We start from the raw sequence: 15960 nt of genomic DNA on the forward strand, positions 1-15960 counted from the left end.
TGCAAACGTGTAACTCAAGTTGAGATCCACAACTTAAATATTGATAACAATATACTGCACTTTGAACTAAAAAGTTATTGCTAAAAATCATAAATAAAATGTTATAACTTGAAAGCACAACTAAAATATTTGTATACATCTAATGCACTACTCTGTTAAGACGACAGTGACCGTTCTCCTGAAGTGAACGTGTGTGTTGTTTCGCTGTCCAGGTGGAGGCCTTGACCCATCAGAACAGGGCAACCACAGTGCATGCTGTACGTGACTCTGAGCTGGCCAAGCTACCAGAAGGGGCACTCAGCTCAATCAAAAGGAAGTTCCCTCAGGTAGGCTGTATGCATATGCAATGCATAGTCTATCTGAACATGATTTCATTTAATAATTATTGTGTGCATAGTCTATCTGAACATGATTTCATTTAATAATTATTGTGTTTAACATTATGTTGCCTGTTTTTGTGGAACTCGGGGGAGGCCTGTCACTGTTATTACATACTCGTCTAATCGCACTTATTTTAGATAATCGCAGTTATTTTAGATAATCGTAATTATTTTGTCATAATCGTTTCTATGTTCAAGAAATGTTCATACGTAATATAGCAGACATGACAGATCTACAAGCTTACAACGCGTCACTTCGTAAGCTTGTAGATCAGCTATTTCTGCTATTTTTACCTTTTTATTTTTAAAGTATAAAATTAATAAATGTCAGTAATTTCTTTGTTTATTTCAGTTGTTTGACATATCTGCCCTGTGCACTTTTTTTGATTACGATGCAAACAGAAATGTATTTTTTATTCATACGTTCCAATGTTCAATGCCAAAAACACAATTACATTTATGTAAAAAAAATGTAGAGATATTTTTTTTGTCTTTTTCTGCCTTTAATGATAGGAAAGTAGGCTGACAGGAAATGGAGAGAGAGATTGGGGGGGTGACACACAGCAAAGGTCGTGGATTGCGGCTGGACCGCTAGGCCAGCGGGCGCCCCTTAAATCTTTAATCGCAGTCATTAGTGTGACAATTCATCGTCAACTTAAATTTGTAATTGTGACAGCCCTAATCTGCGGGATGTCCCTCAATGCGTTCCCAAGCTTTACTACAGTAGCCCTGAATTATTACTTACGGTAATTGCATATGATGATGTTGTGCGGAAATAAATGATCTGCTATTTTCGCTGTGCAACACTGGCGTACAGTGAAAGATAAAGTAAGCACATGGACATTTTTGTGTGTGCAAGTTTCCGCCTATAACGAAATGCTCAGAACAGGGACCGCATCAATCGATATTAACATAAGATTTGAAAAACTGTTTGTTACAGGTTGTCACAAGGTTGATTCATTTACTGGGACAGAAGATCCTCCAGCAGGTCAATGGCCCTCTGACAGGTACAGTATGTGTGTGTGTATGCGTGCGTGTGTCAGCTTACCTTGTCACAACAACAAGCTGGAGAATCTTGTGATTTTAGAATTGCCCACACATGCCTAGGTTTGTCACATGCCTTCATTGTCAGGTATCACAGCCTACTGTCCAACATCTACATGCAGCCAAATACATATCATATTTGGGGTCCTTGACATGAAAAAGTTTGAGAACCACTGTTCTATGTCCTCACTGCTCAGCTCGTAGCCTGGCTCTTCACACCCCAGGCAGCAAGTGGGATGCGGGGAACCAAGCCTCCAACCTGTCCACTGTGACAGTGCTGCCTGTATCTGAAGAAGTGCCCCTCACCGCCTTCACCTTGGAGCTGCAGCACGCGCTCATCGCCATCGGTAAGAACACACACACACACACACACACACACACACACACACACACACACACACACACACACACACACACATAGATGCGGTTATTATTGTGATACTTGTATTTGATTCATTATATGTCTCCTTGCCTGTCACTGGGGGTAGAGTTGCGGCATATATTCGGCCAGTGTCCTTGTGTTTACTGTTTGCCCTGGTGCTCCCTGCTCAGATTTAACTTCACTTTTACGATCCGTTTCAAGTTTGAAGAGGCTGATCTGGGACTATATATCCTCAGGCCATTCTCCTCCCAAATTAGAAAGGGGATTTAGTTTATCGTCGCTGTCGGGCAGAAACCAACAATAATAAAATAAATCTGTGCTATTTCCATATTAATGGTCAAAAACCTCCCAATTGCACTTGAGCTGTATTTTGGTAAAGTGGTGATATTATAAGGACACATTCAAGTATCTGACAATGTATAAGGTCACCATACCAACTTTGATGAGGCAGTATTGTGTTATTATTAATATTTTGGACATGGCTGCTCGACAGCGGAGTTATGCTTTACTTGTGATGATTGAAATTATTACCAGGTTGCTTGCACCCTGGTCTAGGAAGAGACTGATTAACTACTCAACACTTTCTCAACACTTTCTCACGACCTTTTCATCATTGGCTGTCCTTTACTCCTTTAAGCCAATGGGGAGACTTCCCCGAGACTTTCCCAATCTCTGAACGACGGGCCTCCTCCCATGCTATGGGATCATAGCCCAGAACAAAAAAAAAAGTGTGGTCATCGCCACCAAACAAACTATTCAAAAAAAAAGTGTGGTCGTTGCCACCAAGCAAACTATTAACACATTGAGTACCAAAACCGGAGATCTACGGTTGTGCAAATACACCCGTTGAGTGCCATAACCGTAGATCTACGGGAGGAGATTTATTTATTTATTTTTCCACACAGGGCGCTCTAACGCAACTTTGGGATGATTCACGGAGTCTCTAAAATGGAGACGACGGATGTGGATCAGTACCAAAAAACCTACCTCCCGTCCACTCCCATTATAACTCCCTTGAGAAAAAGCTTCATATCTTTTTTACCGTGGTGGAAACGAGCCATTTTCGATGGGCGATCACTCTGCAATGGCGGATCGCGTTAGAAATATTATTGTTCCAGGCGATAGTCGGGACCCTCGACCATCGTGCACGCACCCTTTGTTTACATCCACGTCCTCGTCATGGCGTCTGCAGCCCTAAACAGCGCAGCGTAAGCGGTAAAATGCCAGCACTAGATGTACCCTGTTTTAATAAACCCCTGGCACTAAATGTGTAAAAAAAAAAAAGTGTCGTCGTCGCTACCAAACAAACTATTGACTTGACACCTCATACACACACACAGCAACGCCTCCAACAGCGATTTGTTACTGTTAAAAATTTTGCTGTTTCAGCATTCTGCACCCAAGGTCACCGTTACTATAATTTGAGTCTACATTTTCTTATCATTGCTGTACCACCTTCATTTGCAGGTCTGATTTTAATTAAAACTGTAGGGGTTCACTACTAAGGTGGCTTGAACAAGATGGTTTCAGCATTCTGAGGTCAAGGCCATTGTTTGAGTACTTTAGTTAGCAGGCATTTTGTGCAACTGTTTGGTTTACCTCCGTTTTCCCTACTTAAGAAAAGACTGGAGCACAAATAGATCTCATGTAAATGTGGTCGTTTTTGTAACCAAAATGGCTTCTTTGGTCACGTACAGGTCCAACTCTTTTACTGACCAGTGATTCCATCAAACAACGTCTTGGTGTAGCTGCTCTTGACAGGTGTGTATGATGTGCATTGTAACTACTGTACAAAGCAGACATTCAATACCGTGTAGGCAATTTAACATTCATTTGTCATCAGCTTTGCCCCAAAAATCAAACTGACTGAGTGATAGTGTTGGACCTCAAATGGCCTAAAATAGTAGCTTCTCTTCATCTGTTTCTGTGTTTCACTCTGGCTTTCTCTCTCTTTATCTCTCCTTCATATCTCCATCGTTGTCCTTATCTTTTATCTATCCTGGTGTCTTTCTCTCCGAGTTTTCTACTTTGTCTCTTTTCATCAGTTTCTTCTTTCACTCTCTCTGTCACTTTATCTCTCCGTCTTATCTCTGTCTGCTTCCTTATCTTTCTCTGTCAATTCTAGTGTCTCTCTCTCTCTCTCCCCCTTTTTTGTCTTTGTTTCTCAGCCACTCATCAAATTGAGTTTCAAGTTTCGTTACTTGTATCACTACAAAACTGACCCAATGCTGCCAAGCTAAGTGCTACTCCCCTGTCCCCTGATCCTCAGTGTGCATGAGTACCGTCTGTCCAGCTGGCTTGGCCAACAGGAGGACATCCATCGTATTGTCCTCTACCAGACAGACTACACTTTGACCCCTTGGACCCAGCGTTGCATCCGCCAGGCAGACTGCATCATCATCGTGGGACTGGGGGAGCAGGACCCTGCAGTGGGGCAGGTGGGTGTGGAAATGTCATCTAAGATGTGGACCATTCTGCATAAGTGCAGGGTGACATTACACTCTCAATTATAGCCTGCAGTGCAAACGTAATTGTTGTCTCCGCCAGGCCGAAGACTATGTTTTTGCGTCCGTCCGTCCGTTCTTCCATCTGTCCGTGTACAGCTAATCTCCGGCACATTTATTTCCGCAACTACCCAAATAGGCCACGCCCATTTCCACTTGACAATATTAACTTTTCTTTGCAAGTTGTTTGCTAGTACTCTTGTCAATTTTGTCCAAACCTCATCCAAATTGGTACACCTAATAGGCATGTGATCAAGATGTATCTGTCAGATTCGGATTCTATTCCGATTGACTACGATTGGCTTTCAAAGTTTGCTGGAGGAGCCCGTTTTGCATGATATGCTACAAGCACCACTGGACCGATCGGCGGGAAACATTGCACGCACACTCCCAGTAGGCCAAGGACTCCACCCAATTTTCTTTTCAAATCGGCCAGTTATAACACCACCATGAGAACATTTTTTTGTGAAACACGTTTTCTTCCATAGTGGGTTTTCTTCAAAACACACTTTTTGCTATTACTCCTACAGATTTTGTCCAAAACTCACACAAATCGGTACACATTATCTCTGGGGTAATGTGATCAAGATGTATGAGTCGGATCCCATTCTAATTGGCTATGACTGCCTTGCAAAGTTTGAGGGCCGTGGGTAGGCGGCCCTGTGCTCCGAGGATCACACTTTTCTAGTCGATTTTTCCAATTACTACAGGGAACCGTGTCGCTATGCTACAAGCTAGCCTAACGGTACTGGAGACAGTATGACTGAGAGTAGGCTGAGCTCAGCAGTAATAAGAAATGCACCCAGTGTTTTAGCCAGGCTTATGAGCTAAGTGAAGCACATACTGTATCTCCACCAGGAAGTGTAGCCAGTCTATGTCGTCAGTCATCTATTTTTTGTAAGACGTATTAGTCCATATTTGGACTCATCATTTTTTTGAATCATCGTTTGAAATCCCCTTGTCACTATATTTCATTGTTCCTAGTTTTTCTTTTTATACAATGAATATACAGTATACTATGTGAAAACAACTTAATTGGTCTACTGGCAGCGTGCACGTCCAAGTAATGGCGCTGATCGGTCCAGCAGTTTGTGAGTGAGATTAGCCCCGGACATACAAAGAGACCTTTGCCTTCAGGCTTGTGATTTACAAATTTAGCCACGGACAGGGGTGAAGTGTGGCCAGTCTATGACGTCTGTTATCTAGGATTTATGACTTGGGCAAGGTTTCAGCCTGATCCAACCCCTTTTGACTTCCATTATGAAATTAAAGGTAAATATTAAAATCTCTATATATATATACAAAGAAACCTTCCTTGGCCTATGATTTGGCGCTGATCGGTCCAGCAGTTTGTGAAATTATCCCTGGACAGACAAACCAGATAAACCCCGGACAGAACAAACGGACAAAGCAAAAATATAATCTCCTCCTTTGCCTTCGGCCTGGTAGAGATAAATATGAAACGTGTTTGATGTAATGCTGGCCATAGTATGAGCTTGCTAGGCCAGTGCTTGCCCTTGAAATGCAACATGGGAATTTTAGGAACAAGGGGAGCTGCCAAAATAGACAGACAGGGAATGTTCTCTCTCAGTATGGGTTGTATTGTAACCTCTCAGTATGGGTTGTATTGTAACTGTTGTGTTCTACAGACTATGATAACATTGAACTGACATGCAGTGTGAGTGTTTCTCCTTAAGGGCACACACTTTGCAAACCACAAGCTGGAATTGATTGGATATTTTTTTTAAAGATTCTTTATTTTATTCTTGATTTAAAGTCTACTAGCCTTAAGCCTTGTTCTAGTGGATACATGATCAGCCCTTTGAGTCTGATGTTTGTCTTCTGAAGCTTTTGTACAGCTGGTGCTTAAGGAGAATGTTTGCCTCCTACACAATTTCATAATATTTAACTCTTGTTTGTGATATTTTCTTTCTAGAGGCAGAGTAGACATCACATGAATATGAAGCTAACCACTGTGTCTGTTTTGAGCCAGCTGCTCAGCTAGCTGGCCAGAGTTTGGCAGAGCAGGTTAATGTGTTTGATCATGGTGTCCTTTAATCATACGTCTGCCTTTGGGGTTAACCAGCTTAAAGGAGAATTTCGGACTAGCCTTTTTCTTAACTTTTTATATGATATTATTATATCCTAGGAAGAGTGGTACAGTAGAAGAATTTCATAACTCCATCCCGAGTCCACTGCAGCTAAAAATCCGAGCGGACGGTCCATGCTCTAGATTGCTTATTTTTATCGCTGAAATTTCTTTTTTTATATCTGTCGTTCATAATGACAGAAACCACACCACAGTGTTTTTGTCCCAAATGGGCCGCCGAAGTGTTTACTAGTGGACTTGGAGGAAATCACGGGTGAAATCTCGTCTTGCAAGACTTCCGGAGGGGCACATCTAACACAAACACTGTGGAGAGTTTTCTGATATAGAGCGATAAAAATACACGATCTAGCGCACGGACCGTCCGCTCTGGGTTTTAGCTGCGGTAGACTCGGGATGGAGTTATGAATATTTTCTACTGTACCACTCGTCCTAGGATATAATAACATAATATAAAGGTAAGAAACAGTACTATAGCCCCTTCAATGAGTGTGTAATTGCTTTTGTGGGGGGGGGGGGGGGGGGGGGGGGAATTGGAAGGATAAAGGAGAAGAACATGGGTCACTTTCATCAGGACGCCAGGACAAAAATTGAAAAAAAAAATTGATCAATATTTTCCCAGTCACAGAATGAGTCATAGCTCTGTTGAATTTATCCTCCTTGCCACGTGCCTGGCCTAGCCCCTCACCTTGCCCAGACACTAAAACATTTAGTGCAGGGCCTATATTGACTACAAGTGCAGTGGAGTGTGACCAGGTGGCAGGCCTGACCTTCCTCGTTGACTGCTAAGGTTTTATTGCACGACACATGAGAAACCTGGTAGCCATTGCTCTGACGAAAGCCCACATCTACACCTAAAAGGAGAAACGGTTGCAGATATGGCCTGCACATAACTATTTTTGCTGAGTTTCATTAAGGCACTAGTGAAATCTTCCAGTCTGTGCCGAGATTCCCAAGTATTGAGTCTAACTGTCATTGTGGTTGTGTCAGCAATATTCTGCTGACAATGTGCAAGTTTAACTAATGACTACAGGTGTCGCAAAACCGACTGAAATGAGAATCGAAGTCAAAGGTCAAATTGCAATCAAGAGCTTGAACGGCACTGCTACTGGATGTAAATAGTGCACACTTAAACTAGATGGCAGAGGGACACTTTACAATAACAGTTTGAGCTTCCTCACCTGCAAAAAGATTAATCTAATTACATTTTTTAACTGTGTAAGAAGTTTGAATCGAATCATGAACTTGTATGTCGAGTTGGAGAGTTGCGACACCCGTACTAATGACAACCATATCTAACAAGGAAATAAATATTACTTTCCACTTTTATTTAGGGTAACCATGGGCACAAACCAATAATACTATTATTATGATTAAAAATGGAGAAATTAAAGCCAGCAACCACTCTAGTAGTGGGTTGTATCGTCATGATCCCTGGGTGCTGTAGTACCCACTGCTCCTGTAGTTAGGATGGACGAATCTCAGGATGAAGAGGACACATTTCATGTACTGTATGTGCAAATATACAGTGACAAATACCCCCCAAACAACTAACGGGCGACTAAATAATTATTATTACGGCCACTTTTTTAGTCCATTAGCACCAACTGCACCAGCTCTGCTGTGTCAAGCTTCCAAACCCAACCATTTCTCTGCCACTAAAATTCATGTTGCCTCATAAATTATGAGGCAGTGTATTTTATTTTGTTATAAAATAACTGTTGATTGACCTTAACATTTTTATTTGACCTTCCTAAGTGAATGCGAGAGCTCACTCAGTTTTCAGCTGGCGTTTTATTCCTCCACAAGAGCAAGTGGCAAAATTGTGTGTAATAGGAACAAAATGATATTGCAGCCACATACTGTATTGTTAGCCTGGTAGCCAATCCCACAGTATTGTGGCTAGTTGTTTAGAAAAGTTCATAAAATGACTATAGTATGTCTACCTCATCACTAGCTGGAGCGCATGTTGGAGAGCAGTGCAGTGCGTGCCCAGAAGCAGCTGGTGTTGTTGCACAGGGAGGACGCCCCCCCACCAAAAGGAACTGTAGACTGGCTCAATATGCGCAGCTGGATCTCCCGACACCTGCACCTCTCTTGTCCCCGCAGGGTCTTTTCCAAGAGGAGCCTGCCAAAACTGGTACATTATATAGGGCATAGACACTCAGACACACGCACCCACACACATACACACACACAAATACACACTTGAAGTAGGTCCTCATGGTTTGGACCTGAATTTGTACAAATTCATTGAAGTCTGATCTGAATGTAATTATTAGAGTATATATCATTTATATCATATATCATACATATATACTGTGTGTGTGTATATACTGTGTATATATTATATGGTATACATACACACACGCACACACACACACACACACACACACACACACACACACACACACACACACACACACACACACACACACACACACACACACACACACACACACACACACACTATATATGTATATAATTACATTCCTATCAGAGACTTCAATCTTCTCCTTCTCTCTCCTCTTCTGTCTTCTTTCTCCTCTAGAGAGAGATGTACCAACGTGTATTCCTGAAGCCAGCAGACCGTCACTCAGACTTCTCCCGCCTGGCCAGGGTCCTCACCGGCAATGCTATTGCCCTCATCCTTGGAGGAGGAGGAGCGAGGTAACACCCTATGTAGGCCTGTCACCATTATTACATAATCACCTAATCACAATTATTTGAGATAATCACAATTAGTTTGCATAATCAGCATAATTGTTTCCATATTGAAAAATGTTCATGCATTTTCAATGTATGAACATTGAAAATGAAAAATAAAAAAGTAGTGGAAATAGCAGATCTACAAGCTCAGAACGTGTCACAACGTGTCGCATCATGACGCAATATACATGCGCTCCCCCACTAAAAGTAGCAGTACACCCCTGTTAGAAATTGAAAGAAAAATGTATCTTAAATTCTACTTGAGTGCAATAGTCTTGTCACTGCTTCCTTGCTTTTTTGCAATCATGTACAGTCAGTTCCCATAAACAGGAATTTATTATATTCACCAACTTGATGGCTGTTTCCACTGTTAAACGAATGTATAACTCCTGCCCATACTGTATTTCATTTTCAAAGAGAGATGTACATCAGCATCTCAGCTTGGACTTCTATCTCACACATTCCCCCATACTACTGGGGATAGATTGTTCACATACACTTTGACTACATTTAGACTTACACCTGTAGCTCACACACATTGCAAATCCTGGGGGATTGAAATTGCAGAGGGCCAAGCAAGACCCTAAATTCTCCTTTGGTTTTTGGTACCCTGTACAGTTCATTGCTACCTGTTTACACCCTCTTATCTATATTTATTTCTGCTTTTTTTTTTTACTTCAAGTGGTCTCAGCTGTGCAAACAAAAGACCTGCTTCAATGGAATGTTAAGGAGGCAACTCTCTCTCTCTCTCTCTCTCTCTCTCTCACCCCCCCCCCCATTGGAATGGCTGAGATTTTATTTCAAAGACAACTTTTACATTTTGTGCTGCAGATTGGGGCAGAAAAACCCTCCCGCAAGCTGGTATATTATGACATTGTCATTTCTTGTTTAAATCAGAATCAGTGAGACGCAAGTTAATTAAAGGCAATAACAGATTTAAATCAATTGCCCCAAAGCAGTGGTTCTCAAAAGTCTAAATGGAGCAAGAGAGAGAAAGAAAGATGAGAGTGAGATTGTTATTATGTTACAGATTTTGAGACTTAATTATTAACTCTTTAACACATTGACTTCCAGATTTAAAACATTGTTTTGCGTCCCCTTGCCAGCAAAACAAGCAATTTTACTGTACCTTTGAAAATTCATGGAATATTCTCTGTGACCGCCGTCTCCGTGGAGATTGGCTCATTACACACATGGGGCTGTCGTGGTATAGGAAAAAATATATAATCCGCTTGTCGTGGGGCGCGGTGGCGCAGTCGCCTCACAGATAAAAGGTCCTGGGTTCGATTCCCGCAGGGGACGCTGTGGGCGCTGGGGGCATGTCCTCTCCTCCGCGTCATCAGTGCCCATACCCTAGGTGGGGTTGGCGAAAGGGCCTTTCTGTGTGGAGTTTGCATGTTCTCCCCATGTCTCCTAGGGTAGGTACCCTCACAAAAACATGCAGTAATCCTGGTCACAATACTGCCTCCCCCTGGCGGCAGTATCGCCTGATGGAGGGGAAAGGAACTGTGTTCCTTCCACACGCTACGTCCTACCGGGGAAACTCTCCCCTGTCAGGTGACAAGAAGGTCAGTTGGCTCTCATGCATTGAAGGAGGCATGAGCTCGGCCCTGGCCTCCCTAGGTTGGCAGAGGGAGTGGGTGCCCAGACAATAGACAATTGGCACTGGGTGTAAAAAATGGGGTTACAAAATCGTGGGATCAAAAATATATATAATCCGCTCGTCGTAATCCATGGCAGAGCTGCGGCCATTTCAATGAAGCTTGTTTTTGCCATAAAGCAAGAGGAACGGAGATAAAGCGATTTCCCTCAAGAAGTAAACGGGAAGTAAATGAGCTTTTATTTTTTTTAATGACCTCAATTCAAGTATGACATCATCAGGCAGCTGTGATATTCCATTCCATAGTTGTGGGCAATTGAATGTGGCTTGTTTTCTCCAAAATGCAACAGAAAGCAGAGAAAAATATATTTATCTAAATCCTTTAACATTAGATCGGACAGGGCTGGGTTTGTCGTGATCACATTATTTCCGGGTCCACTGTTCTCCATAAGTCATAGGATCACTCATAGGTTGGTGAACAGCGCCCTCTAGCGTAAACCATTGAAAACACACTCGTCAATTTGTCATTTGGCAGTGTGGACCTCGGGCCAACTGACGAATGTACTCGTCAGTGGCAGTCAATGAGCTTTGACAACAACTGAGTGGGATATACAATTTTAGCATTTGGAAAAACAGCCTTTATGTCGCTCGGTGAAGGAAATACTTCTGTACCAGAGCTTCTGTGACTGTGGTCTTTGTGTCTGCATTTTGTTAAACTAAATGCGAATCTACTGACGACTGCAGTGAAACGCTGATTCTGTTTATGTCACCTCTGGGGGGTTACTGTGTAGAGAGGCAAAGCCGGCGTTACTCATGCCAATGTTGCACGATCTCTGTGTAAAAGTGGTTTAGGTCTCATTAATGAGCTGGAACTGTATCCAAAATAAATAAGGAGGAAAGAGTCATTTATTTTCAATCATCCAAACAGTGTGTTGTGAGGTTTCCTTTCCTACCAGTTCTGAATTATTCATTTGTTTCACCTCTTCTCCTTTTGTCTGTCTTCTCTTTGTTTTGTATTCAAGGTGCGTCAAGGTTGGTTGATTGTTTTTTAGTGGCTTGTCTCATTTCTTTCATGCAATTACAATTGTGTTGACTTTTTTTTTTTTTCATGCAAGAGGCAAAGAGTAGATGAATGACATCTAAAGCAATAGCAGCAATAGATGGAAATGGAGGAATCTGAAAGTGGTGCAATACAAATCTCCTTTCTTTTTAATACAATTAATTAAAAATTATAATGAAAGCACACAAGTCGAGTGTGTCGCACCCTCAGTTTTATAATTCGACTTCTGACATTTGCATCCCATTCGGAATGTACTCCAATTCCACGCTACAGGAATTTCCCAATCACTAATGTCAGATGGCTCCCTAATGATTTTGCAAATTACACACAGACATCCGCTGTCATGATGATGAATATCAGGTCGTTGTCACAATTCACATTCCTCTGACCTTAACCCATTAAGACTTTTGGCCGATTCTACAAATTCTACGATTCCTTTTTCAAACCTTTTCATGTCATGGACCCCCAAAATTATATTTGCCTGTGGACCCCCATCTTAAAATATTTTGTTCCAGAGACCCCCAGAAGCAAGGATTTGAGTTAAACAATGCTTTAAGAATATTATATTCAAAGATTTGCACAAAATGTCACGATTTTTCAAAAATAGCAGATCTACAAGCGCTATGAGCTTGTATATCTGCTATTTGTGAATAGCCAAAGTATAAGCTAATGCTTTTTTAGCCCAAATCTAAAATGACACCGAGATGCTTTCCCCGCCTTAATGGGTTAATGATCCTGCTACTGTCTGAGTATGGCTGTGTCTGGTTGTGACGGTCTGTGCATGATGTGTGCCGACTGCAAAATAGTCGGCACTAAAACAGTTCCCTTTTCTGTGCATGTCGTTCTCCTACTATCTCCGTTCACTCTCCCTCTTCCCCAGGGGCTGTTCTCAGGTGGGCGTACTGCGTGCACTCTGTGAAGCGGGCATCCCTGTCGACCTCATTGGCGGCACTTCCATCGGCTCCCTGATGGGGGCACTATACGCAGAGGACCGGAATCACAGTCGCATGAGGATGAGGGCCAGAGAGTGGGCCATGGTGAGATCCCATGCATCATCCAGTAGTAGCTGTACCGTCACCATGTATCTCATTGCACATGATCGTTACCCAATGGCAGTGGCGTAAAAGTAACTAAGTACATTTTCTCAAGTACTGTACTTATGTACAATTTTGAGGTATTTTTTTTAACTTTAGTGGAGTATTTCCAATGTTCAATAATTTTACTTCTACCCCACTACATCTCTGAGGAAATTATTGTACTTTTACTCCACTACAATTATTTGAAAACGTACTTTGTAGATTTAGATTTTTATTACTAAACATCTACAAGCTCACGTGTTGCGGCACGTTGTGAGCTTATTTTCAGCTTATTTTCAGCTTATTTTCAAAAGATTTTTATACATTTTTGAAAACTTGAAATGGGACATTCTGCATAATGAGTACTTTCACTTTTGGAGGAAAAACTCCCCCTAATTTATACAATCTGAACTTGTAGATCTGCTAAGCATAACAGGTGTGCACGTGAGTGCAAGTCACATTTTCTGTTGTTACTGACCTTACTGTGAACTAATTTTGCTGCAGGAGATGACTTCAGTGTTTAAGAAGGTTCTAGACTTGACCTACCCAGTCACCTCCATGTTCTCCGGCGCTGCCTTCAACTCCAGCATCAGCAATGTCTTCAAGAACAAACAGATAGAGGTGGGCAAGAGTGGGATAGGGCTGCAACTAAACAATTAATAGAATAATCAAACGAATACTAGGACATAATATGAAGTTAAAATAAGTTATATTATTTGAATCTAAACTGACTTTTAGAACAATAGAAAACGATTCACATTTTAGTAGGTCGGCAGGTTAGTGTTCAAAATGCCTGCATCACATTTGTCTAGTTAAAGATATTTACACATGGAAGCTATCCAGTAAAGTAACTGTCTTCTACTCTTGGCAAGTGTCATTCAAGTGTCTTGCTTAAAATCACCTCGAACAGAAGAAAGCATTACTCATTCACTCGTTCCTTTTCCCTGCCTGACCTTTTTAAGATGGTTAAGATATTCATGCTACTCCACAAGCCTAGCTCTCTTAACATTTAGGCTGCCATCATCTCAGTGTTGGCATATGACTTCGTAAATCTCTCTGTTCAGCAGCAGTAAGGAAATTAGTTATATTGTTGTAACTTGTTTTGCATGCAGGACCTCTGGATCCCGTATTTCAACATCACCACTGACATCACTGCATCTGCCATGAGAGTACACACAGATGGTAGGTACAAGCAGTGGTGTAAAGTAACTAAGTACATTTACTCACTTAAGTACAATTTTGAGGTATTTTTTACTTTACTGGAGTATTTCCAATTTTCAGTACTTCAAGTCCACTACATCTCAGAGGCAAATATTATACTTTTACTCCACTACAATTATTTGAAAACTAGTTACTAGTTAGTTTGTAGATTTTGATTATCATTACAAAAGATACATTACCCACTTCACCCCATATACATTTCAGCCATTTGAAAACACTGATCTACAAGCTCACAATGCGTCACGATGCGAGGCATTGTGAGTGTGTAGATCTGCTATTTTGAAAAGATTTAATACATTTTATACATTTGAAAACTTGTGAAATGGGACATTCTGCGTAATGAGTACTTTCTGCTTTTGATACTTAAAGTACATTTTGGTGCCAATACTTTTGTACTTTTACTCAAGTAAATGTTTAATTCCGGAAATGTACTTGTAACAGTATTTCTATATTGCAGTATTGATACTTTTACTTAAGTAAAAAATGTGAGTACTTTTTCCACCACTGGGTACAAAAACGTTTTTATCGTTGTTAACCATCTCCATTAGCCTCAAGAACAATGATTCTCAACCTTTTCCAATTACCACACACACCCGCAATGCAGCTTGAGAATTTCATGTCCTTTGGTGCGCGTCCGCTGCAGTTCCGGGGCCGTGCACCCTGGTTGAAGAACTGCTCTAGACTACTTCTACTATGCCTCCTCATATCGCATGTCGTTTTCATTTCTATTTTTCCTGTCGTTTTCATAAATAAATAATAAATAATTCCTTGTACACATTTCCTCTTTTTCAATTAATCATTTTATCTGAAACCATTTGTAGACTTTAGCAGTAAAAGCACCTCGATTTTGAACAGAACTAAATACATTGTATATATTGTCTCTGTCGGATAGAAACCTCATTATGTCCAATTCAAAAAAGGCAAAAGTAGCAGATATACAAGCTCAAAACATGTCACTTCGCGCCGCGTTTCGAGCTTGTGGATGTGTTACTTTTTATGTTTTTGTGTGACGCTGTAGTATGATCAAGTAGGGCGTTAATTTACGAAAAAACACAAAAAGTGAGAATATGGAGATAAGAGGTTTCTGCTCAGCAGCAATGATAGTTTCTGTGTATTACGTGTGACTCAATTACATACATAAATACAGTATTATCGTACACACCACCAGGAGGGCACAGCAATGCCTCTTTCTCCTCTGAAGTTCAGAATAGGGCCCAAAGTCCTGTGGCATTGCTACAGAAGCACCACTGAGAGCATCTTGACTGGTTGCATCGCTGAAGGACCTTTCACTTTCCTTAATCACAAAGCTTTGCACCAGTGTTCATCAACACTGTAGTGTTCATCAGCACCCAGCACATCAGTGGATGTGAGCTTCCCTCCAGCCAGGACATAATACCATAGATGTTGTGTCAGGAAAGTCCACAGGCTTATCATTGCCCCTAGCCACCCCAACCACGGGTCTGCTTCATGTGCTGCCACATGGCAAGTGGCTTTGGCTTATGTACAAATAAATACCCCCCCTACTGCTATTCTTCTTTATTAATTCTCTGTTGTTGTTTTACTATTGCTGCTACAAGGCTGTGTTACTGTTAAGAAACCCCAACTGAAGAATTGTACTCTTATGTACCAGTACACAAGATGTGAAAATAGAAATGATTGATTGATTCTTCTCTTTCAATTCCAAAGTACTTGATGGATGTGAAAGGTGAATGTTTCTGTCACAGGTTCTCTGTGGAGGTATGTGCGTGCCAGCATGTCTCTGTCTGGGTATCTTCCTCCGCTCTGTGACCCTAAAGATGGACACCTGCTGATGGATGGAGGCTACATCAACAACTTGCCAGGTTTCTTATTATTAGTTGTATTGCAATGGTTATCTG

At 41.4% G+C, this 15960-nt stretch overlaps 1 protein-coding gene across 5 annotated transcripts in view; it reads left to right on the top strand.

Moving 5' to 3' along the window:
• The window catches only part of pnpla7a (patatin-like phospholipase domain containing 7a), a 46334-nt gene that overhangs the window by 16484 nt on the left and 13890 nt on the right, over positions 1–15960 (top strand). For 4 of the 5 annotated variants that reach the window (XM_084046892.1, XM_084046895.1, XM_084046893.1 and 1 more), the window contains 11 exons: positions 213–326; positions 1321–1387; positions 1622–1771; positions 3504–3567; positions 4076–4244; positions 8375–8557; positions 8969–9087; positions 12667–12823; positions 13367–13483; positions 13975–14044; positions 15808–15924. In XM_084046892.1, coding sequence (XP_083903018.1) covers positions 213–326; positions 1321–1387; positions 1622–1771; positions 3504–3567; positions 4076–4244; positions 8375–8557; positions 8969–9087; positions 12667–12823; positions 13367–13483; positions 13975–14044; positions 15808–15924 — 1327 coding nt within the window. The remainder of the gene's footprint in view (positions 1–212; positions 327–1320; positions 1388–1621; positions 1772–3503; positions 3568–4075; positions 4245–8374; positions 8558–8968; positions 9088–12666; positions 12824–13366; positions 13484–13974; positions 14045–15807; positions 15925–15960) is intronic. The other variant, XM_084046894.1, reaches the window with a different exon arrangement.

Source organism: Gymnoscopelus microlampas (genome assembly GCF_963454915.1).
Source record: "Gymnoscopelus microlampas genome assembly, chromosome: 21".
NCBI lineage: Eukaryota > Metazoa > Chordata > Actinopteri > Myctophiformes > Myctophidae > Gymnoscopelus > Gymnoscopelus microlampas.